The sequence below is a fragment of the Aphis gossypii genome, chromosome 2 (genome assembly GCF_020184175.1).
Source record: "Aphis gossypii isolate Hap1 chromosome 2, ASM2018417v2, whole genome shotgun sequence".
Lineage (NCBI taxonomy): Eukaryota > Metazoa > Arthropoda > Insecta > Hemiptera > Aphididae > Aphis > Aphis gossypii.
Window position 1 is genome coordinate 32,849,666 of NC_065531.1, and position 26,143 is coordinate 32,875,808.

General features: G+C 24.9%; 2 protein-coding genes across 4 annotated transcripts; both read right to left on the minus strand.

Annotated features, from left to right (window-relative positions):
* Positions 1 to 1,083: 1,083 nt before the first annotated feature.
* LOC114127042 (vesicular glutamate transporter 1-like) lies at positions 1,084 to 8,047 on the minus strand. Its single transcript, XM_050200549.1, has 7 exons — positions 7,894 to 8,047; positions 7,480 to 7,667; positions 6,605 to 6,923; positions 3,662 to 3,885; positions 3,427 to 3,573; positions 2,991 to 3,365; positions 1,084 to 2,368 (listed from the first exon to the last, which is right to left on the minus strand). Exons 1-7 carry the CDS (start codon positions 7,898 to 7,900, stop codon positions 2,216 to 2,218), a joined length of 1,413 nt encoding a protein of 470 aa, XP_050056506.1. The 5' UTR covers positions 7,901 to 8,047; the 3' UTR covers positions 1,084 to 2,215.
* A 1,760-nt stretch (positions 8,048 to 9,807) lies between these two features.
* LOC126549963 (sialin-like) lies at positions 9,808 to 25,997 on the minus strand. Of its 3 annotated transcripts, XM_050200545.1 has the most exons (12): positions 25,846 to 25,997; positions 22,022 to 22,090; positions 21,755 to 21,957; positions 21,351 to 21,584; positions 21,207 to 21,291; positions 16,352 to 16,578; positions 14,405 to 14,551; positions 14,222 to 14,354; positions 13,971 to 14,126; positions 13,650 to 13,735; positions 11,443 to 13,017; positions 9,808 to 9,949 (listed from the first exon to the last, which is right to left on the minus strand). In XM_050200545.1, the coding sequence occupies exons 2-11, from the start codon at positions 22,026 to 22,028 to the stop codon at positions 12,826 to 12,828; spliced, it is 1,470 nt and encodes a 489-aa protein (XP_050056502.1). In that variant the 5' UTR covers positions 22,029 to 22,090; positions 25,846 to 25,997; the 3' UTR covers positions 9,808 to 9,949; positions 11,443 to 12,825. The 3 variants fall into 3 exon arrangements, with proteins under 3 accessions (XP_050056502.1, XP_050056501.1, XP_050056500.1); XM_050200544.1 differs by lacking the exon at positions 25,846 to 25,997 and having other exon boundaries at positions 12,260 to 13,017; positions 22,022 to 22,169; XM_050200543.1 differs by lacking the exon at positions 25,846 to 25,997 and having other exon boundaries at positions 22,022 to 22,169.
* Between the last annotated feature and the right edge of the window lie 146 nt (positions 25,998 to 26,143).

Genomic DNA, 26,143 nt, shown 5'->3' on the forward strand with positions numbered 1-26,143 from the left:
TTAAATATAGATGGTTAATCAAATTAAAAGTTATAAAATTATTTATCAATGCAAAAAATCTGTGATAAAATTGGATTGGATTTATACTGAATTACATTTTAGTCCGTGATACATAGGTGTTCGTCGCCCCTAAGCTAACTAAATATTATAAGAAAATACCTGCATAACATCTAACACCTAATAACATATTTCCCACCTCAGGACTCAGTTACGATAAAACAATGAAAAAAAAAATTACATCTTAAAAAAGTTTAATTTGAATTGCGCATGCGCAAATCAAAAGAGTTAAAATTTTGAAAATTTCCCAAAATGTGCACTTCGGTACCACATATCTATTACAGCAAACCGTTTTTCAATCTAAGACCATCGAGCTGAGATATTTAGTGGTACATACAAAACGGGACATACTGTATTACTGTATAAATACTAAACGACATTTTACTCGATCATAATATAAATGAATGATATAATAATAGAATTCGTTATTTTTATATCTTGCGTACTTTTCATTAGTTAAATAAGTTTGCCTCTTATTGTTCTGTCGGGCAGGTTAAAATGCGTAATATACCAAAAATAAAATCCTGCGCACTCCTACATAGGCTATGACCTTTACAAAACATACCTAGTATATAATTATAAAAGCCTATTAAATATATTAAAAATATAGCTTTTTTACATTTTTCTGGTTGGTTTGAAATATCTTATTTAAAATTTTAAAAATGTGTACATTTTTTTTATCAGATTATTAGTACAATGTAATAAATTTCCAGCACTATTAATTGGAAGAAGGACTTAAAAAGGTTAAGCCCTACGGCTCACCCCCCCCCCCAAATAAAAAAAGAAAAAGAAAGTTATTAAATTTTAATACTTGGATATCATTTCAATTTATATTAATGCATATATATACCTACCGAATACAATTTACACTTGATAAATTATCATCAAGATATGTATTTTAATATTATTTTTAAATAGGTAAGAACAACTAAAAAGATTTAAATAATTAGAAAAAAAATGTGTAATTCAGCTAGTTTACATTTTTTATAAAAATAATGTATAAAATAATAAAAACAACCGAATTTTAAAAAAAAATCATTTTTTTATATATACAAATTTTACAGCTGCACATAACAATTATTCAATAATACAATTTTTTAGGGAAAATTAGTATTATTTGACACTAAGATAACATGGTCAATTAGAAACATATAAAACTAATTATTTAGGTAGGTAGGTACTGAAATTTAAGAATTGTTCTTCAAACAGATAGGCATTATACTACTTTATATTATAAAATAAGATAATTAAAAAATATCTACCCTACCCATACAATAATAATATTAATATTATATCATTTATTGGAAGTAACCGAATTGGTTCCCGCTTAAAAAGAGTATTTTATTAAGCTGAGCCGGATTGATTCCCGTTTATGTTGAGGTAAAATAGTTACAAATGTAATTTAATTTTTAATAATTTTTAATAATTGGTACAAAATATAAATTAAATAGTATAAAATATTATAAATGTATCTACATTCTATAGTAGTAATAGATTGTTGGAGGTTTAGAAAATTATCGTTATTACCTCGATCGATAAGTTAACGAGTGAGATATACATACTTATTCGCTGTATGGCCGGGGCCACACATAGCGGTTAAGTTGCAGCGGCTGAACCGTGACATGACGCGGTCGAACGCGAACCATGTATGTGTGAACGCGTATCAGGCGGTTGCATTTAAAATCAAAAATTTTGAATTTTTTGAGCGGTTCAACCGCTATGTGTGGCCCCGGCCTATGAGTTTATCGTATATTATATCCTATGTACTCATGACAATAATGTTAGTAAGCACTGTACAGTCTCGAATAGCACATCGCCATTTATATTCATAACTATGTAAATTTGTTTTCGCTTGTACATAAATCGTATTTTAATTTTAATTATTCGTTATTATGAAATTTATGGTTAGACAAAAGGGAACTATCAACTAAGATGTTAATTATTATTTTTAACCAAGCCTACTATTAATTTGAATAATTTGATAGTCCTAAGCCCATAAAATTGAGAAGGGAAATGTGCGTAATAAAACGGGAACCAATTCGGTTAATTTGAATGATTAGAAATAAAATGTAAATAATTTTAACATGTAGTCTCTATAGTGTATCTATACAAAACATAATTATTTAAAACGTGCTTCTTAATTTTAGATTTATCACAGTCAAACTATAGGTTGAATCTCCTTTACATCTTTTTGTTCTTCGTTATTCCATTTTTGTAATTTAGAACTTCCAAAAATCAAAAATGCAATTCCTGTCAATGAACAAAATGCCGCCGATACAATGAATACTTTTTTCCATTGTTCTATGGTTTGCTAAAAATAAAAATAAGCTTATTAAAATATTAATATTACTTATTTTATAAATTATATATAATTATAATATAGATTTTATTAAGTAAATTAACACAATACGACTTCATAGATAAAATATTATAATCAGCATTATGGAAATATATTTAGTGAAATCGAAATTATCTCTAGTTTATACAATTCAATCTTTTGTATAATATATATATATATTTATACATAGATTATTAAGATAATAACTATTATTATTAATAATCTCAATACCATTAAATTAAGGTTAGATAAATATATTATTAAAACAAAGTGAGTCTTTAGCCTATGGACATGTTATCTAAGTAATAAAAATATAAGAAAAAGGATAATTTCTTGAATTCTCATGGTTTCTAAAATAGAAGATCAACAGTAAGTAAATCTCTAATATTAAATTTCTGAAAAATAACTATCCACTATACACTATGATAATTATATTTGTCTTAAATATAATTACCAACACATTAAACATTTATGAACTCGTACTTATATATACTATTTATCTACTCGTATATCTATTAACCCAGTCAAATTGTCTAACTATATAAATTTATAATCATTTTCAAAAATTTATAAATTAATAATAATAATATAATACCTGTTGATATGTTATCAATCCTACAATGTATGGTGAAATACTAATACAAAATATCACAATTGTTCCATTTATCCCTTGCAACACTCCTGCAAAATTTGGAGCTAGATCCACAATTCCTGGAAGTGCTCCCGAAGAAATTGCACCACTCACGACCACGGCGCACACCAAATTAGATATAACAAAGATATCGTTACATCCAGAATATGCAAACGTCAATATAAACAAGCCATGGATTATATTGCTGAAAACGCAAGCCAATTTGCGAACGTTCGTTATGGTCATTATATTAGCTTTAATTAAATAATCACATAAACAACCAAAACTAAATGCAAATGGCCATAAGAACAAATGTGGTACACCAGACCAAATACCTGTCTAATAGTGAAAATCATGTATTAAATATATATAATTTCAAGTCACAAATAAACAAACTTACCTGTTTTAAGTTAAAACCCAACACGAATTTAAAGTACGTTGGTGCTTGGAGAGATATCGTGTACATTCCCCAATTATAACCTATTTGTGATATAATGTTTACAATTAAAGGCAAAGACGTCAAAATTGATTTCCAAGGAGTTGAAGACTATAAAATTATTTAAAATATGATGAAAACATAAATACTTAATTTAATGCGAATATAATATAAAGTGTAATGATAGTATTCTACTTACAGATACATTTTTGACGATGGAGTTGCCTAGACTGTTTTCTATGTACTTTAATTCTTTCTCAGTTATAGTCGGATGCGTTCTTGGTGAATCGTGTATTAAAAGAGTCCAACATACATGCCATAGCAAACCAATTGATCCCGTAATGTAAAATACACTCTCCCAACCCAACCAATCCATCAAATAACCACATACTATATAAGTTATAGCCGTTCCAACAGATGTACCTTCACAACATACATGATAAACATATAACTTTTAAAAATCTGTTTTTTTATAAAGTATATATAATTACTAATTAACATTTTAATTTTAGATTATTTAAGTTCAAATAATATTAAATGTGTATAATAATTAATAAATAAACAATATTATAGTATATTATGGTTTAATTGTGGTATTTTGATACTTGAGTTACACAATGTAATTAGGCCGTGAGTACGTATATTATTACCGTAATAGTACGATTTATAACCAAATAAGTACGTGATTATCAAAGGTAGAACTATTTACATAGTACATGTGTTAGAAGACGAGATTTTCCGAAGGCCTCGTCGTTAAAGGGGCCTCGCAGTAAAATTCTATTGTGCTTAAAAAATTATGCAGGTATGCAGTGGTGATGTGGTATACAGTGTACATCGTAACTCGAAGTATTGACTATAGCTATAGGTACTATGGTATAGAATCTATATTATAGATGATAGAATACTGGGTATTACCCTATACTATCATTCTATCAAACTTTGTTTTATGGATCGTAAGTTATTTTTTCCATTATATTTCAATGACAAAAATAAATAATTAAAAATATTTAAGAAACACCATGTTATGCTTAGTAGTCTTGCGATGATTTCGATAGAAAATGAGCGTGCTAAAAAATTGAATTTATCGTTGTTGGTGAAGATACTTGCTGAAAATCGTATTGCAGAAAAACATCAGCCCAATGTTTAAAAAGTTGGATTATTGATAATATCAGTATATCACGTATACAGAGGGAATTTGGGGGTTCAACACCTCCGAAATAATTTCTTTAAAAATTAAGTCAAACTATAACACCTATTATTATAAAATATATTTTTTTAACTTGTATTGCTATATTTTGTAACCCACCCCCCGAAATTTTACTTTGTATACATCACTACATACCTCATTGATATAATAGGGATTTCAAAAAAATTGTAATCAAGGGCGTCAATGATCGTAATTCTGCCGTTGATGAATACATATGTATTATAATATACATGCTGATGCTGATAAATATCTGGTTATTTTATATTAAAGTGCTAATAGTCCATATAGACATACGTATATATGCTAAGGCTTATCTTAATAAAAAATCTAATGTGAGATATTATGTTGTGTAACTTAACACGTCACTCGATACCAGGACTGCTCGTCATATCACTTAAATAGTTAATTAAAGTCTATTATTGACAACCCATCCAGCAATATGTTAATAAAAATATAAAAATATTCCCATAACAGCAAGCCATAATTATTGTAGTATAGTCTTACGTCATTTTGCTGTACTCCAAGTACATCAATAAAATATGCATATATATTGTAGATTAATATCACAAATCTGTTAATGTATATATTTCGTGTCATTTTCGTTTATTATTAGACATGATAATTAATAATAATAATAAAAAAAAATTAGTATGTATTAATAGTACATTTATAAGGTAATCATTTAGTATTTAAAACAATAATTTAATTAAGTAGGTAATAAGGTAATAAGGTATTAAGTTAAATTAATTGTCTAATTATTTTTTTCAGTTATTTTCTCCGGTTGTTATATAGCTCACCACAATATTATGCAATAATAAATACAATTTTTATTTTTAAATAATATAAGTAGTAGAATAATAACTACAATAATAATCAATTAATAAAACAATAATATTATGTCAATGCAGTAAATGCAATTTGTATTCTTATAGTAATTTTAACATTAAAACCACTAGTTTTTAACTAACATTAATTTTAATCAGCTGATATTAAATTGTCTGTTTTTTAGCTATAAAATGTATTTTCGTACTGGTGGCTGCAAGTCCAACATTTTAACATTATATTCAGCGGCAGAACATAACTATCTAACATTAATAATTAACAAAAGGTTCCAAATAATAAAACATGTGCATATAATTAGTTTAGTGTTATACTTAAATGTGTTAAATATTTTATGAGTGCTCCTACATTTTAGGAAGTTGTAAAATTGTCAACAACTATCAAATGTAGCTAATAAACAAGTATCAAACTAATTTATTATTTATTATAATTGATTTTATATAAAATAAAATATTTCATAACATAAATTCTAAAATAATAAATTTGAACAATCTCATTATCATTTGATATCTATGTGAAAATTGAAAATTATGATTTTCGGGGACACTAAATTTAGTTTTGGTATGCTAAAGAGTAATTAGCATACCTATAATTTAACCCATATGAATGTCTAACCTTCGCTCTAATATAACATTATTAGTCTTGGACATAGAAAAATATGCTGCTTCATTTAAATATAAATTATATAGTATAATATATATATATATATATATATTTTAATATATTTTGATAAAAATAATAAAAACAATACTACCTATATAAATTGCACTATCTGGATCTTTACCGAATTAGATAATTTTGTAATTTATGTTAATAATAAATAAGTTGTTATCTATCTATACAAATATTTTCATATTTTGATATCCATTAAAAATGTACAATAATGTGCAAAAATTTTATTGAACTATAATTTCGAAGTGTGTACCTCAAATTAATAAATTTAATTTTTCTCAAATGTCAGACTCAAAGTACTAGACAGCAAGTCATCATGATTCAAGATATTATTTATATATTATATAAATTAATTAATTTAAAATAATTTAAAATTATATTCAAAAAATAAAAGAGTGTAAACTAAATTGAAAATATAAATACCTAAATATGCTGACACGAAACGGCTTCTTTCGTGAGGTGGTATCCATTTACCCGTCATTGCCTGCATTGATGGCCACGCTAATCCAGCTATGAGGCCTTGAAAAATCCGTATTAAAATCAAAGCTTTGAAATTGAATTTGGCTGATAAAGGTATCACACAAGTAAGTAGAGCAACTAAACCGTTACTGTAGCCAAATATAGATTTAGCACCAAATTTCTGTGCTAATAAACCACCAGGAATTTGTAATACCATATGTAACCAAAAAAATGATCCCTTAGCCATATTTTGTTGATGTTCATCCCATTCGAAGTATTTGTCCTAAGGGTTAATAAGTCAAGTCAATTTTTTTATTAAAAAAAAAAAATACAAATTACTCAAAATATAATATTCTAAATATTAAAAATTATCTAGTTTAAAATCAATATTATACACATTTATATAGTTTGGAATTTTTAAAATGTTCTATGATTCTCTTATCCTAATATTTCATTATATAGGTAGGTATAACAAATAATGAGCTATATTGAATACTGAAATGTACAATATTTATATTTCACATATACCTATTTTTTTATTAATTGTTATTAGTCATTATTCATTACGCATAATACGTATATAAACAAAATTTTTTCAGCTATTTAACAATAGTTTTTACTAGCATTTATTACAATATTAACAAATCGTTAATTTTGTTTTACACGACTTTGTAATTTTTTCTTACACATAACTATTAATTATACTAATGTTAATACATCAGTATTTGTCAAAAGTGATTTTAAAGGTATTTCAAAGTTTAAACAATATCAAAATTCAAAACTATTAAATATCTAACAATAATATTTCCTAAATACACATTTATAAAAATTATACTTACATTGTCTATGTTAGTATCAATTAAGTATGAAGTATTCTGCAAAGCATTACGGTTTTCAATGTATTCACTTTTCAATCCGTCTTTCACAGTTGGTCGAACCATTGACACTATTGCTATATTGAGATTCATTCTAAGCATGAAATTCATTCCAAATCCCCAAAAAGTCATGTACCATAATATTGTTCTTTCTGAAATTGTAATAAATAGTTACGCATTAAATTTTTAATGAACAATCTAGTTCGACAATAAAGAATGATTTTATGTAAAATAAATATAAACTAATAAATCGAAACAATTACAAGCTTGTCACAATGAAATTTATAACCAAGATTTTAATGTTATTTAAAAATTTAAATATTAACTTAGTCCTTATTTTTAAAGTTAACCAAAAGTTATTTAAGATATTTTACCAACTCTGCATGTTTCAACAATCAAGTTTTGGCTTCACAAATTTTTAATTGCTAAGTAAGCGTTAACAAATCACCACTATGCGATGTTAAATTAAACTGTTAATTGATATATTGCAATTATGATTATAAAATATGCAATCTTATTTTATTGACGGATTACACGTGCAATTTGAAGAGCAAAACAATGTTAAAACTACAGTATATCTTTAATCTTAACCTTTGATTGTATAATCCTCGAAAATCCAATAGTTTTTTAATGTTTTAACAACTACCTATATATATTTATTAAGTCATGCGAATTATGATAGTTATAAATTTACGATACTAAATTGTTTATTTTGTGTATAAAAGGACAATCTATTATTTTTCAATGACAACAAGAAATAAAATATATCCCTACGTATAATATACCTATAATGATTAATAAGATAGTATTACGATATTATTAAATTAATTTTTATAATTTTATTTATACTTGCAAAATTCTAACATTTCAAACATATTACACATTCAAAATTGGGAATTTAATTAGTTTAATATTTTATGTTCATTAAAGTTATGAGTTATTTATAAAAATATTTATTATATTATATAGCCCAGTAGTTCTCAACTGGTGGTACATGACTTCGAGTAAATATAGTAGAATGAACATGAATATCAAATATTATGTATTAAAACATTAGTTAATTAATAAACATGCTTGAAAATAAACAAAACAAAATATGTCCGATTTTAATAAAGATTTTTCATAACGTAGTATCTTCACTTGGAAGACTCTTCATTTTTATTTTTTATATTATTTTAATGTTATCATTTATTTAACTTTATTAAACCTATTAGTTCAGTTTTTATAACAGATTGTCTAAATATAAAATTATGTTAAAAAATATTACATATTTAATGAAAGCAAGAAGCCCGCATGAGTTATATAACCATATCGAAGATACGGATTTCTTTCAAGTGTTTTATAAAAGTCTTAAAAACGTATACGAGTATGTGGTATTAAGATACAAAATGTTTAAAAATTGTGATATGTACGGAAAATAGATATATCATCCCTCATCCATTGAAAAGTTCTTAATACCCTGGCATAAATCTATTTAAAACAACTTTATAATTCAATATACTAAAATCGCACATAGTTTAGACATTAGGAATGTATACTAACTTAGTGTCTTATAGACTCTTATTGCATTCATTGATTACGTCTATTGGATTCCGTATTTTTTCTAAGTATTATTTTGACTTTTTAAAAATTATTATTATATTATGTTTAAAGCGAACAATATAGTATTTAAATTTTAAAATACACACACACACAATACACATACACACAAACTACATTTCTAAACAAAAAATTATAATTTAAAAATGTTTGATAAAAATCTAAGATATTTGCAATTTATATATTTATGTAAATATTTTTTAAGTCCAATAATAAATAATTGTTAAGTATTTAAATGATAATGCAATTTTAAAACTTCCAGTTGATAGGTAGAATAATATTTATAATAAATATAATATAAAACGGATGTATATGTTTGTAAACATTTTAATGCGTAATATTTTATACATTATAACAACTATAATAATATTTTCGTACATTTTATTTAATATAATTTAAGTACAAAATGTTAGAACAATTTGTTTTATTAACATTAAATTTTGGTATTTACCAATCTGTTTATATTACCCACTTTTCCTTATTTATTTTTACTATAATTCAGTATTTTTTTTACTTAAAGTTAGTATCTAAATAAATAATGAAAAAATAATTTTACTTTTACAATTTATAAAGTGGAGATAACTGTTTTAAAACATGAAAATAACAATTAATAGTTTTTATATTAAAATTAAATATTATAAAGGCTTTAATAAAAACTATATATTACTATATATATATATTATATATACTCACTTCATGAAAAGTAACTGGATAATACAATTTTCAAAGTCTTCATATGTGGATTATGTAATTAATAAGAAATTCATTTAAATTCAAATAAAATGAAGTAGGTAACTAGATACAAGATACAACAATGTAATTTTTAAGTAATTATCTGCAATATTATAAAAAGTAAAGATTTATTAGTTCTATGTTTGCAATAATAATAAATATTAAGGCAACTTATTAAGTACCTAAAATAGATATTTATGAATTATGACCATGAATTAAAACATTGTGATTGTTTGTTAAATTGCAGTCACTGGTCAGTTATTTTTGTAACGAGAAAAATTGAATGTTCTATGCAAATATTAAATAACAAAAATCTAATTATTTTGAAATATCATGAAAGTACTCAATAGAACATAATATTCTGTTGCTACAACTAAGTAATTTATACAATTACAATTTATTAGTTATTATTAAAATATTAATAATATTAATAATTATCATGTTTTATATTAAAATACAAATACATTTTTTATCAAAAGTATATTATATAAAAATAAATGGTTGAAAATTTGATGATTATTTAATTTATTTAAAAAAAAACAATTATTAAGTACAAACCGCATTAAAAGTGACTTGAGAAAAACACTAAGAAGAACATAAAAACATGAATATCTATTTACATAACAATATAACATTATGTTTGTTATTATTGACAATAAAGATAATGATGGTTGATACTTGCTTAAATTATCAACAAAGTACAAGTACCTACCCAGATTTTAATGAATAGCGAATGATTCTTCCTTATACTAACCTTTGGCTAATGACATTTTGAATAATTATAGCAATAGGATAAAACTATTAGAGGGATAAATGTCTTTTACAAAAGGCAGGGGTTCTAAGTTAAGATTATTCTAATTCTTAAAAATAAATTCACCACCATATAAAATACAAAATTGAATTTAAATATATTATCTCGAAATTTAGCATTATCAGCAATCGTCATATAAATTGAAAATAATAATACTGTTATTTAAATTTTTAATCTTTCCATAAAAATAAATATTTATAAGTATTGACTGAAATGAATTAAACTGATGAATATTATTATTATTAAATCAATTTTTTTTAGTACGTTATAAAGAGATAAGATAAATCATAACTATCTTTACATTTGTATTGAAAATTTTATCTTTATACCTAGGTAGGTATACGGTATACCTGAAGTTAATTTTAATTTTTTTTTTATTAGTTGGTAAGGAAACTACAAATATTGCTAATAAATATAAAAATCGACAATAGACTCAAGCTCTCAATAAAATTAATTGTAGTATTAGACATAAGCTAAAAATTCAAAAAATAAAAATGGTCAAGTAGGCATAGCAAAATCTTTGCCAAACTAATAATATGATGATGTCATAATATTAACCCGATGGTTAATTAGCATATAGGTACATTCCAAGTGTACTAGTAGGTAGGTACCTAAAAACTATACACTACTTGAACATTTTTATAATCCCTTCAATAAACCAGCAACGTAGGTATAATACGAACTAATAACAGATAAGTATGCCTTATGATAGATATTATTTCAAGATTGATAAAATAATATTTGATTTATTAAATAAAAATATATTTTGTATGGTAAATAATTACTATGTAAATATTGTATCAACTTATGTGACGTTATCCTCGATAATGGTCACCCCCGTACGGCCCCATCTGTAGTCAAAACACGTAGATAACAACATTTTAATAAATAAATAAAAAGATTAATCTTTAATAGATGGTACAGAAATACTTAATCAATTAAAATAATTGCTATTCAAATGGAAATCTTGTGCAATTATTAAACAAATAAAAGGTAACTATAGTAATTTTATAAATATATCTATTTCAGCTTTTTATTATATTTCAAAAACACCTACTATTACTATATATCCAAATAATATATATTCTGATAATTATTCACAATACGATAAGTAGGTAATAATAAAACGTGGATTATGAGTAATATATGAAAAACATACTCTTCCTTCAATAGCTTTTATACAACATAAAAATCTACCAAAAAGCGCACAAAATAGCAACATAAATCATACTATCGATGATCACCTTCAAGAATTCTATACAAATGGATTGATTAATTTTTGAATGATTTAACTTTACAATAACAATATTGGCAATTAGTGCTTACAAATATTAATCATTTCACAAATGACGCAAATCTCCCTAATTAACAAGTCCAAATTTTCTCCCAAGCCCACCCCAATGCAAATAGTATTATTTAGTACTTACTAGGCATAAATAATTTTTATGAAATATAATGTGGGAAAGTGGAGTATGTCTTCAAAAATAATCCAAAATATTTATAACTAAGATTTCACTAACATATAAATCAAGTCAGTTATTACTAAAAACTAAATTCAAACAAAATTAAATTCAATCGAGCTTCAATCTTCGATTTACTTACTTAATAACATAATACAATTTTCCACCTCCTAAAAATAATTGACACAAAATTATTTTTAAAGACCACTTATTAGTGATAATCCGGCCATTGACTTTTCTGTTCATATTCTTATCAACCACAAATGAGTACCAAATAGGATGGAAAAAAAAATATTAGCAACGATTTAATTAATTAAATCCATATTTGGTGGTTGTAGGTACAATAGTTTATGTTGTAATTTGATTTAGTTTGAACATTAGTTTTTTATTAATAATAATGGCCAACATACTACAAATATTTTTTTAATAACTGCAAATACAAGTAGCACTGGTAAATGATAATAGATACATTTATATTTAATAGTTACTATGTATTTGTATAACTAACAATTAAGAACACAACATCATGATATATAATAAATCAAATAATAAAGTATACTTATTTTTATATTTAAAGTCTATCCTCACATAAAAATGTCATATATTTGGATTATTTAGATTACTAAGAATAACACTTATGTGTTATACATGAACAATGTAAAAATAAATCAACTAATTCTTTTAGACTATTACATAAAACCATAAAACCTATGTATCCAAATTATGAGAATTATTAGGTTTCTTAACGATTAATTTCAATTCTTTTTCATTTGAAACTGAATCATCGTATGTATTAAATTTTTGTACATCTGATGTTCCGAAAAATATGTATATTAATCCAGTACCTATGCATATTGCCCCAGATAAATGAAACACTTTACACCATTGACTCAATGTTTGCTGAAAAAAAAAATCATACATTAAAGTATATAATTATTAATTCAATTTGTGTACTGAATACCTACATAATAATACACCAAGACTTAATAGTTAGGTTTAAATTTCAATACACGATGTATGCTTGTTTTTAGTTTTGACCATTTTTGACATTTTTTCAATAATTATAACACACGTATAAATATTACTCTAACTAATTATTTACTAGTTATAATAACTAGAAAAGTATAAATACGATGTGAAATTGGATGTACAGTTCTCTTAGTTTAATTTATGAAACTAGAAGAACTAAGACCCCAACCACGATTTATGTAGTTGAAATAAAAAATATTTTTATTATTTAGTTAAAGAAGTTATGTTTTTTGAGAAAATATATTAATTTGAAAAAAGTGTCATGTTCTATTAGTTGACAAATTAGTTTTTAGATTTTGATCAAAGCGAGCTAGTTGACTATGTGGGAGGTTTAAAGTGTTAAAGTGATTTCTTTATTCTGAAAAAAAACTTACTATACGGTTAAATATTTAAATTATTATTGATGGACGTTGGTATGGGGGGGGGGAGTTTTGGATGTTCAAACATCTCCAAAATTAAAAATAAAACAATTTTTCTTATACTAGGTAAGATAAAAAAATCACCTGATGTAAGGTTAAATAACCAACAATAAAGGGTGAAATGAATCCAGAAGTCGCGGTAACAGTTCCAATAATACCTTGAACCACACCTACAAAAAAAAACAATAATAATAATATTTCATATTACAATTATACAATATTATAAAATTAATAGTTGATATTTATTTAAAATTATTTATCTATATGAATTCCTTCAAGAATTCCAGTCAAAAAGATTCTTTCGTTAAGTATAATAAGTTCTAAGCTAGAATAAATAAATTAGCAAGTAAAAGATTGTACCATTAAATATAAGATAAATTATTTAAATTTATTTAAATAATGTACCTGCGTAGTTCGGAGCAATGTCCACTACTGCAGCAAGTGCCCCAGAAGATACTGCACCGTTTACGGCAGTCGCGCTAAAAAGCATGATTACTGCAACCAGTGAATTACATCCAGAATAGCAAAGACCCAAAATGAAAAACCCTTGTAAAATATTACCTATATCCAATATGTACACAATATAAAACAATAATTAATGAACTGTAAGACTTTAATATTTAAAAAAACTAATTAATTTATATTATATTTCTTACAAAAGCATGTCGCCAACTTTCGTACATTGGTCATAGACATTCTTTGAGATTTCACTAAACGATCACTTATCATACTAAATCCAAAAGCAAACGCCCATCGTACAAAATGAGGCATTCCAGACCATAAACCTGTCTGAGAAATGTTAGTTTTTACAGTTGTGGTTGTTAATTTTCATGTTATACCTGTTTTATATTTAAACCTAAGACAAAGTTAAAATATGATGGAGCTTGAGCTGCAAGTGTAAATAAACCCCAGATACCTCCACCTTGAGTGACTAAATTAATCCACAGTACTTTGGATGAAACTAATGATTTCCAAGGTATCGATAACTGCAACAATATTAAAATAATAGTGTAAAATAACACTAAGTAACAGAATAATACAGTTATTTTTATTTTTATTTTTTTATTTGATTTAATAGTCTATAAAAGCATTATAAATAATTTATAGTGATATTTTATCTAAAACATGTTTTTTTTTAATGTTTTGAAAAGAATTTTGCTAAATTTTATGCTATCTACCAAACCGTAACAAAAAATTATTTTGATTACTTTTTTCAGAACTAAACACTCTAAACATTCATTAAATAAGTTATTAATAATTTAATTTAATTTGTAAAAAATATAATAATTTTTAATCTATACAAAAATTAATACAATACTACAATAAGTAAATGCGATATGAATGAGTCAGGAGATTTAAGTAAAATATTATTTTATTGCTATCTTTGTAAAGTAGGCATAGTATGAAAGTTACTATACTTACCACAGTTTTAACTTTGATAGTTAGAGTTAGTACACTAGACACTAGTGCAGCACTGTTAGTATCTAAATTAACAGATTGCTGTATGTTTTTGCAAATAGGTACATGTCTTTGAATAACTATTTTTCTGAAAGATACTTTCACAAACACCAAAATCCTAAATAATTTGTCTTTATTTTAAATGTTTTAAGATATAAGTAATAAGTATATAATAATAGAATATTGATTAACTAAGTTATGTTTATATTATTAAAGTTAAAGAAAAACCACAGAATATCTTATAAAACGTTACCACATTTAAACTGTCAAACCGAAGTTTTATAATTTATTATTTTCACTTTTTATTATATTATATTCTATCCACGGCAGTTAAAAACACACAGAAACGAGCCTTGCTATTTCAATAGCGGCGTGATACATCAACCTTATTCAACTGTGAACTGATCACAATTTTATAAATTGGTTCCATAATAAAGCAAAGCAACAAAATACGATGATTAAACGTTAAACATTGGTCAAACATTTTCAATGAGCATTAAAATTATTAAAATAAGTAATTTTTCAAAAATTATTACAGAATATATTCAGTTTATGTAGGTACCTAAGTGTTTGATCGCTTTATTTTCCACATACGTCAATGCATTTAAACGTGTTTTTTTTATTTTTATTTTTTAGTATTAAAGGTAGGTATGAAGTAGATACATATACAAATATTTTATCCAAAAAACTCAAAGAATTGGTCTTGGTAAATTTGTACATCCATAAATTAATGGACTAATAAAAAAAAGACAATCTTTAGAGATGGAGGTATAGTTATTAGTTACAAATAGGTAATATGTATAATAGGTAATAAATATGTGGCAATAATTTTTTCAGGTATAAATAAAAGTGGGTAATGTGTCATAGCTATAAGTTTGAAACAAATAAAATATATATAAGATTTTTTCGCAAACAATAAAACATTAAAATTTCTTTGAATTTAAAAAATGTTCTTTATAGTAATTAATAATAATGAACAAAATTTAAGTAAAATTGTTGATTTATAAAATATACCTTTAGTAGGTATTATAAATTATACATACTTATTAATTATTATATTATTATATACAATATTTTATAAACTTGTTATAACCTATACATATACTTATATCAATAACAATTTTAAATAGATAGAAATAATTCGGGTTTTTTGTCTCTGTGGAATTATATTTCGGAAAAATGGTTATTTTGGAATATTAATCAGGAAAACGTTATATATCAATTATAATAATATAATCGAAATAGAATATAGATAGTCATAACTATTAACATACATTTTAGATAACTGTAACAACATAATCTAATATTTTAATTATGATTTTTCTTACCGGTTTTGATCTAGTTTGTATGGTTTTACCAAGGCAATTTTCTATGTATGTTCTTTCTCTAATACTGATAGTTGGATGTTTGGCAGGAGTATCATAGACTAGTAAAATCCAACAAATAGCCCACAATAGACCTAGTCCTCCGCTAACATAAAATACACTCTCCCAACCAAACGAAGCGATGAGATATCCACACATGATATATGTTACTGCTGTACCGACCGAACTTCCTTTGCAAATAACAACAAATAAAATATATGAATATCAAAACACATGTCATATACATGTATACATGTATATAGATGGTTACTATAATAACAATGAAATCTTAAGGTTGTAAAATCACACAACCTTATTTCAACTAAACAAGCATGCACGATAATAATTAATAATATTTTTTTGATATATAATAAACATTAAACAAATATTATAGTACTAATAAACCTACTTATATATATATATTAATTATTCAAATTGTACATCTATGTAAATTAAACTTATCAATATGTTTATACATTGTCTGAAAATATTAAATTAAAAATCTAGATTATATAGTATAATAATGAAGATATAAGATACAAGATAAATGTATCTTTGAAACATCGGATACGTGATACTTTTATATACTTTATAGTAGTATAGTGCATTAAATAATACAATAAGTCAATACACGTGTATTTAATCAATATATGTATATAAATACACCAAAATTAATAAATTACATTAAAATTATATTTATATATAATAATGGTTGGACAAGATACTAAAAAAAAAAAAAAAATGTTTTGTAATAAAGTATAATTGTAATCTGTAGATAGGTATAATACCGTCGCTTTAATTTAATTTTAGATTTTTCAATTTATCTTATCATTGTATAGTAAATGTGTATAGTTCGTTTTGGTTCGAAAGCATCTGTACACTTATTATTCGTAAAAATATAATCAGCGACGCAATTATTAACAAAACAATATTGATAATGAACACAAAGTTAAAATTATCTCTATTATTTCATTTATTTAAGTTTTGAAGGTTCTGCAAATCGAATTCAAATTTCTTTGTACTAATCAGTACAAATATTTACGAATCTAGTATCTTGTATCTTTTGTCAAAAAAAGATACATGATACTTGATACTTGAAAATTATGTATCACAATACAAGATCAAGATACAATTTTATCTTTGATAATGCCCAACCCTGATTATACTGTGGTCTGCGGGATATTGAATAAATAATGAATACTTTCATTTTCAAATATCCATGCTAAATAATAAAATACAATTATAAAATAATTTGAAATTAACTAATCGATGAGAGATAATTATTATATAATTTTTTAAATTACCAAATCTTTTCAAAATAATCACTAAAAACAAAAAAAAAGTTATTAATCAAATCCGAATAACTATTACATAAAACTAGTTTTTTTACTAATTATAATATATCGTTAATTCAAAAATGTCAAGTGGCACTACTGCAGAGTACTTTTCCACTCTGTAATTCACGGTCATTTTAAAGTTTTAAACTGTTATAAAAATTACTGATTGTACAAACATCAATATATAGATTATAATTACGATTTTCGATAATAAAAAAATAATAATAACCTTAGACATCAAATATTTATTTTAGCATTTTATTGACATGATTTGATTTTTAAAATAATTAACTGTATTTTTTTTGTTATTAATAAATATTTTTATTATACTACTATTTTTTTTCAGTTTTTACTATTATAACTAGATAAAAATTAAAAATTTCGTCAATTTATACAAGGTTTAAGATCTTTCTAAGTTGTTTTAACATCAATTAAAAAATAAACGGAAATTCTTCTTACATTATTTTTGTTAGTAACAGTTTGTGCCATGGAAGTTGTGGAAATGTATTTATAGAATGAAAGCTGGAGTAGTGAGGACAATACCTAGCACGTGGAAATGGTACTCTAGTGAAGAACACGAAACATGTGATTGCTCATCGGTGAACACATCCTTACATACTAATCAATCAAGTACGTACAATGACGTAGGTGGCCACACATTAGATGTTATGTAAAATCTAGAACTTAAGAATTACGTGATTTATATTTTGCTTATCTAGTTCACGTTACCAAATTTATTTATGTATTTATTTATTTTATTTAACTGTGATTTTTGTTATTTTATTTGTTTATTTTTCTACTTGACAAATTTACTTATATACCATATACACATACTACAATAGGTATATTTAATTGTATTATTATTTATTATCATTTACAGTATGATTCAAAGAGAAGAAAGGGATATAGTTTGTTTAGCCCAAAACAAAATAGGCTATGATAAATTTTCAGTGGTTATTGAAAAAGGTGGTTTATGTTTTATTTACCTGAATACACCAAAATTTAAGTTCTTTAATAATTATTGTAAGCTTAACTCATGAAAAATCTTGTATTAAATTTTCAATTCTTAGCTTTTTTTGCATAATTTTTTATGTATTATAGTAATTATACCTACAAAATAATTTGCAAATATTCATGATGTTGACGAATTTTGGTCAATATTTGAACTTCAAATGCTAATAAAAAAAAGTTGTGCCTATGTATTCTTATAATTTTTAAATCACTATAAGGATAACTTATGAGAAATTTGTTTTACATTTTCAAGTATTTTTATTGGGGCTGAAAATTGTATCAACAATTCAAAAAAAAAATCTCATAAAAATCGAAAATTTCAGTGATTTATAAACTACTTAAAAAAAGTCGAAATTTTTTGAAAATTTAACCTTATATAGATAACATTAACATAAACATTTGGTGAAAATTTCAAGTATTTACAGTGATTAGTTTTAGAATGACAACCATATAAAAAAATCAATTCAGTCAAAAACTGGTTTTGCGTAAAATTCCCGTTTTTCCATCACTTTTTTTTTGTTTTTCTCGATTTTTTTGAAAACTGTTTGAAAATGTTTACTTTTGACCTATATAATGCACCAAGGATATTCACTTTTCCATCGGAAACACCCCCAAAGTATGAAATTGAAGCATTATTTTGACTAGTTATACTGTACATATACACACACAAAAAAAACACATCATTGTAAAATCAATACATTCATCACTTCGTTCAGAATCTAAAATGATCTTAAGAGAATAAGCTCAAAAATTTAAACTTGTCAATGACCTAGCATCAAACTTTTTCAATACAATAAATTAGAAAAATTATTAATTGAAGTCCACTCCAAATTTTTAATGTTTTACCAAGTACGATAGCTTAATCAAAAGTAATACTATATCATATATAATAATATAATATTTGTACTACAATTTTGACTTAACCAAAAACATGAAAATTAATAATTGTATTAAAACAATCATTGCCAACTTAATTTTTAATTGATCTTAATTGAAAATCTCACATCTTAAGAATAATTATGATATATTCAAAAAAGATTTTCTGTTTAAAATACCGTTCTCTTAAACCTTAATAAGAAAATAGTAATATTAATTCTAAAATATTCATAAAAATAATAATAAACACTGTGTCCATTCAGAATCATCTTTAGTACGTAATAATTTATTAATTAATTCAAATTTGATACTTTCATTACTATAAACTAATTAAAAGGCAATTTGAATTTTTGTTTCTAATTTCAAATTAAAAAGTATCGAAAATTTAGTCTCTTTGTATAATCATTAAAATTTAGAATAAGGCAAAATGTATTAAAAACTCTAAAATTACAAATTATTTTATAGTTTGATATTCATAAAATATTGTCTGTTTATACAATGGTTTGAAAATTCAATAAAATGTTCTTTAAATTTTTCAAATTTTTATTTTTATGACAATTGATATAGGACATTTTTTTTTTTTAATTTAATACAAGATCTCAAATAAAGTTTTCTTTTATCTTTTTAAAAAATATTAAAAATACATAGTCACAATTTGTTTATATGAATTTGAAATTCAAATGTGTACGTAATTACTCATTTTAAACAATAAATAACGATGTTAATTGTTTTGTTACGAATTTCACTTTACACATTAACATTTATTTTAAGATATTATTATCTATTTATACTAATGAAACTATTTTTACTATTTTATGGTATTTACTCAAAGATGCTATCACATTTTAAGGTGTACAGTTTAATAAAATGTGTTATTAATTATTTATATAGAGATATATTATAATAAATAAGTACTAATAGTATATAAATGTAATATTTTCGGAAAACATATAATATGAACCTACCGTATTGCTAAAAGTAAAATAAATGAATTTTATAGGCCAGTGTATCTTAAACTGTGTTCCGCGGAACCCTGGGGTTAGGAACTTCAGGGTTCCACGAAACTTCAGCGCTTTTTTTAAAATTTTCAATAAAATCACTTTATAAAATCCAATTAAAAATTAGTAATGGCTAGCGTAAAAAATGTTTTATGTATTAAAAATATTGAAACAGAGTAGGGGTTCTAATTATTAAACTGTAGTAACTTATTGTTGAAAGCTAAATAAAAATAGTTGAAATTTTTTTTAAAAAAAGTAGGTGTTCTCCGATAAAACTGGACACAAAAAATGGTTCAACGGATAAAAAAGTTTAAGAAACACTGATATAAGCTAACAGACCATCTCCACTCAGAATCTTTTTTCGTATTAATACATTTAAATTCAACATAGCCATAATAGTGACCCACTAGACACCTAATATACAGCAAAACGGCACCCACTTCTATACCTTTTAAATATAATTATCGAGATTAATAATTATTTGTTTGATTGAGTATTCGAGTTCTCTATCATACCATACATTGTACTATATGACTATATTTAGATCTTCAAGTGTACACTTCTTTTGAAAAAAATGTTAACTTTATTTTAAATTACCTAGGTATGCTGAAACAAATCGACTTCTCTCGTGTGGTGGTATCCATTTAGCAGTCATTGTATGCATTGAAGGCCACACAGCACCCTAATAAAAATAGTAAAATAAAAAATATGTATTGTTAATTTTAAAAAAGAAAGTCTTACGGATATAAGTCCTTGAATAATTCTAACTAACACGAGTGCTTTATAGCTGAATTTTGCAGATGCAGGTACTGCAAAGGACAATATCGCTGCCACACCGTTGCTGATACCAAAAACGGTTTTTGTACCATATCGTTGTGCCAAAACTCCACCTGGTATTTGCATGATTACATGTAATGTGAAAAATGCACCCAGTATTGAATTTTGCTGATATTCGTCCCATTCAAATTTATTATCCTTTATAAATTAAACATAATAATAATAAACAAAATACTAATGATTAATGACTTTGAGAATATCCATATATATAGACTATAAATGACAATTTGTTGGCATTTTAATCACGATATACTAGCTTTTAGATATTAAATCACAATTAAATAATTATAATTATAAATATTATTTACGTTTTGATCCACTGAAGATATTTGTGCAATAGTATTGTTTGACTTCAACGATTCGGTGTGCCTAAGACACTCATATATAACCGTAACATTAGTTTTCGATATTGAATGTTTAATCATTGACACGATGGCTATATTAATATTCATTCGAAACATGTAATTAATAGCAAACCCCCAGAAAGCCATGTACCATAGAACTGTCCGTTCTGGAATATTATTAATTAATAAGTACATAAATATATTTAAAATCAAAATCAAAATTTTACTTACTCTCCATGATTGTTTTTGTAGAAGTAAAATCTCAATCGCATAACTACCTACCTTGTATTATAGTATTCTCTATAATGAACAAATATAAATAAGTAAGTACTTAATCAGACATGTCACATAATGCCTACTTCATAGTGATATATTAAACATACTAAAATATCATTATCAACAGATTATTAGTATAATATTTACTTTGTAAGTAAATTAGGTACAATGTTTATGATTAATTTCATAACGTACCGTAATAATAGTAATTGTTAAAGATTAATTGACTTATAAAAATCCTACCATGTCAGACATGCTTTATTAACTGATAATTTTCAATACGTTTAAAAATATAGGTATTATTCGCTGTTCACTTGTATTTCACACAAAAATAAAATAATACAGTACATACATCAATAATTGTAAATAATGCATTGATTGTTTAGTAGTAATGCTTCTTTTAAATTGACTAGGTTATTTTTCAATTTAATTGATAACATATTAAAGTATATTGAAATTAATTACGAAGTCGGTTATAGAACCCAGTTTTCGTACACTAATAATTCATTTATTAATAAGCAAGCTAATAAACTTTAAGCAAAATTTAGTTTCCAATTTTGTTCTTTTTCCACTCTTCTATATATTTCCATTTTTCATTTCCATTAGGTTGGATGGATATATTACCATTCAAACTTTTTTTATCATTCTTTGAATTCCAAGAAATTATCTATTAATATTTGCCACTTGGATATTTTTTTAATGTACATAATCACACGAGTCCATATCAGGTGAACGATCATACTAGAGTAAAATAGACTAGATGATTAGTCTTATTGGTATGGCATCGGAATATCAAAACTATACCAGCCACCAGGTAAAGTCATACAAATATAAAGTAGAATTTTGTATTATATAATATGTTAATGACTATATTATGATTATGTTTATAAATAATATAATAAAGTAATACTATTTAAATGCCATATAATATATTTGGTAATAAATATTGTATTATTGATTTATTTATAATTTAACTATAGTATTACCTTTTACATTTAAGTTACAATAATAACATTTTAATTCAAAAATAGCACATATTTACAATATAATGTAATATTGAAAATTACAACTAAAAATAATTTAAGAAATTAATATAAAAAGTAGATTTGCTTTGTTATTTGTCATAATATGCCTCACTGGTTCGTTGGAAAGATAGTTGGTAGTACATGTCGAAATTAAGAAAAGAGTGTATGACCTGATTTGTCTTGGAGGTATACTTTGAAGTTCTACAATTGGGTTAAAAGGTAAAAAGAAGTAACATTGCCAAATAATAAATCGGACAAGAATTTTAGTTCCAACGCTTCTCTGTGATCAGTTAGTGCGTTAGGGTTAAGCCAGTTAAAGAGATCTGTAATTAGTGTATAGCTATGAGGTACACATGGAACATTTAAAAAAATCCGTGAAATGCAAAAATCTTCGTTAGACTCTTTTTATTAAGTAAGAGTCGTAAGTAGAATGTAGATTGTGAACAATATAGCTATACTCGAAAATTGGATAAACTAACTCGTAGTAGAGTGATGTTTCAATGTTTTTTAAATCTTTATTATATATCTTATATCTCATTATTCATTAAAACATGTTTTATTTCATCATGCATAATTTTAGTAACATATTTTTATTTAAAAATAATGTAAATAAAATTATAATTTAGCAGAATTTAAGGTAATAAGAAAATATAATCTGAAGTATAAAACCAAAGTTATAATTTATTTTATGTTTTGAAAACTCCTACAATATTGTAACATTGTTGTACTATATACTAGATGAATGTTTGGTTACAGCAATTAAACGCCTTCTGTAAATTATTTAGTGGATAAAATATTGAAAATATTCCAAACAAATTTATGACAAGATATTATACTTATAAAAAAAAATTCAGTATTTCTAAACATTAAACAATTTCTAATTGTATTGAAGTTTTGTACAAATAATTCATACAAATTTTGACGATTTCAATAGTTTACATAGTAGTCAAAATGTATAATTATGAATTAATATATCATAATAATATTCATACAAAAATATTATAATATTATAATATTCGAATAATCGTCGTTTTTGTACAAAACGTGTACCACAAATTGTACACATTTTTTTTTGGAACTCCATACACTGAACATTTTTAAAGTTTGTGAAGTGAATAACCCAAAGGTTTTTATATTTCTACTTAAAAACCACATTAAAATTAACTTAAAATATGTTTGTAGGTAAACAAATTTTTTTTGAAATAAACATTTTTTGCAATACTTGAAGGTTGAAATTCTGGTAGAGTAACAAGTTCTTTTCTCTGTACAATTTTTCAAGATAGCCGCTACTGAGTTCAACTGTAATAAATTGCTATATCATCCTGCGTCATCAAATTCCAAATTTTTTTCAACAAATAAATCGCGTGGGCGCGACTGGTGGTCACAAAACTGACCAGTCATCATTATTATAGTTTCAATGACGCTATATCATTATATATTACTGTCATCACTGCAGAAATTCAATTTCTTTTGGCTTTATTCTCATAAGATTTTAAACTTTATACACATTTATAATTGTAACAAATCGTAAACACCTTGCTATGTACCTACTTATTCCCCGTATTCTACTAATATTAAATACTGAAAACGGACGTTTTTAAATCCTAATTAGATCTACTGCCAACACTAATATCAGTTTACCGACGACAACAATATTATCAATAATAAATAACAATTATTAATTATTAACAACAACAATATCTATAGGAATAAATTCTTAAACCGAAATCTTTGTGGATAGACAATTTTCACATACTAGTGTGGTGAGCGGGTATTAATAAATTAATCGTACGGCCACAACTCGTCACCGTGACGAAATCGTGTGAAATTTTACTGTCTCGACGATTGACCAGACGACTCCCCGGAAGTAGTCATCGCCTTGGTGACCAGCGACGACTGCATGCGGTCCTGGTGGCGAACGGTGCAAATAAATGCCGTGCTGCCGAAACGTTATCCTACGCCGACGCCTTGGATACGCCGAATCGTCGTCGAGTACCAGGGTCGTATGTATAACCAGCACGGCGTCCGAAGCCAACCGCATAAAACACAGTGTTCGAATAATAATAATGATTATCCACCAGCATGTTTATGCGCTCCTGATCGTCGTGTCACGTATTATTCAAGAATAACATCCCATCGATATCGCACCGACATCGCACTGATGACATCGCTGCGATGTATATTATGAGTACTCGAAGGTGATGAGAGACTCGATAAATTTGATTTAAAAACATATAAATAGCAAAAAAAAAAAAAAAAAAAGACCACTAGAACAATTATTCAACTCACAAAATGTTCAAGAGAATGTTCAAATCGTATTAATTAACAAAACAACACGTGTACACTGTAAGTCCACCATTTTATTGGCAGATTTTCCTTTTTCGCTAGGTATTAAATGATCATATTTCCGTCGAAATTCTTCCCAAATTAGTCTATAGAGTCTTAACTACAATTATCTCTCATATTATATACACATTTAAAAATTATTTTGTTGTAATTCAAAAGTATTTATCATGAGATCTTGAAACATTTACGACTTACGTACGTCTATCATATTATACCTGTATATATTTTATTTATATAAATAAATTTGCTGCAACATTGGACGATAAAAAAAAATAATTTTTAATATAATAAATGCAATGTTTTCGGTGAAAATTAATTCAATCTATTTACCATATTATTAATAGTAAAATAAATTTCTAAAATAGCAGTAAAAATATATCATAAAGTAAATTTAGTGATACCTATTACCATATTGGGTGAAGATTGTTAGGTCGTCTTCGTTCAAAATTTATTATGTATGTAATGATTTATCATTGAATTAAAATGTAATGTAATATGCATAACAGTGACTTGTTGAATTATGAAGTACACCTACTGTAAAGCAGAGCAGTTAATTACTTTTTTATTTTCACACCCTGAAATCGGAAATAGAATAATAGACATGTTATTAGTTATTTATTGACTGTACTTATATAAATAATATTATTAATAAAAATAGAATGTAGGATGTATTTATTTTTTTGGCCTACCTACGTACAAATATTGA

What these genes read in the sequence shown, in the direction of transcription:
- LOC114127042 (XM_050200549.1), bottom strand. An exon ending in TTTCGTGTCAGCATATTTAG is followed by an intron (nt 3,886 to 6,604) that starts GTATTTATATTT and finishes TATGTTGTGAAG; the next exon opens with GTACATCTGTTGGAACGGCT. An exon ending in TGGGTTTTAACTTAAAACAG is followed by an intron (nt 3,366 to 3,426) that starts GTAAGTTTGTTT and finishes TTTCACTATTAG; the next exon opens with ACAGGTATTTGGTCTGGTGT.
- LOC126549963 (XM_050200545.1), bottom strand. An exon ending in ATTTGTTTCAGCATACCTAG is followed by an intron (nt 16,579 to 21,206) that starts GTAATTTAAAAT and finishes TTATTTGCAAAG; the next exon opens with GAAGTTCGGTCGGTACAGCA. An exon ending in GTTATTTAACCTTACATCAG is followed by an intron (nt 13,018 to 13,649) that starts GTGATTTTTTTA and finishes TTTTTTTTTCAG; the next exon opens with CAAACATTGAGTCAATGGTG.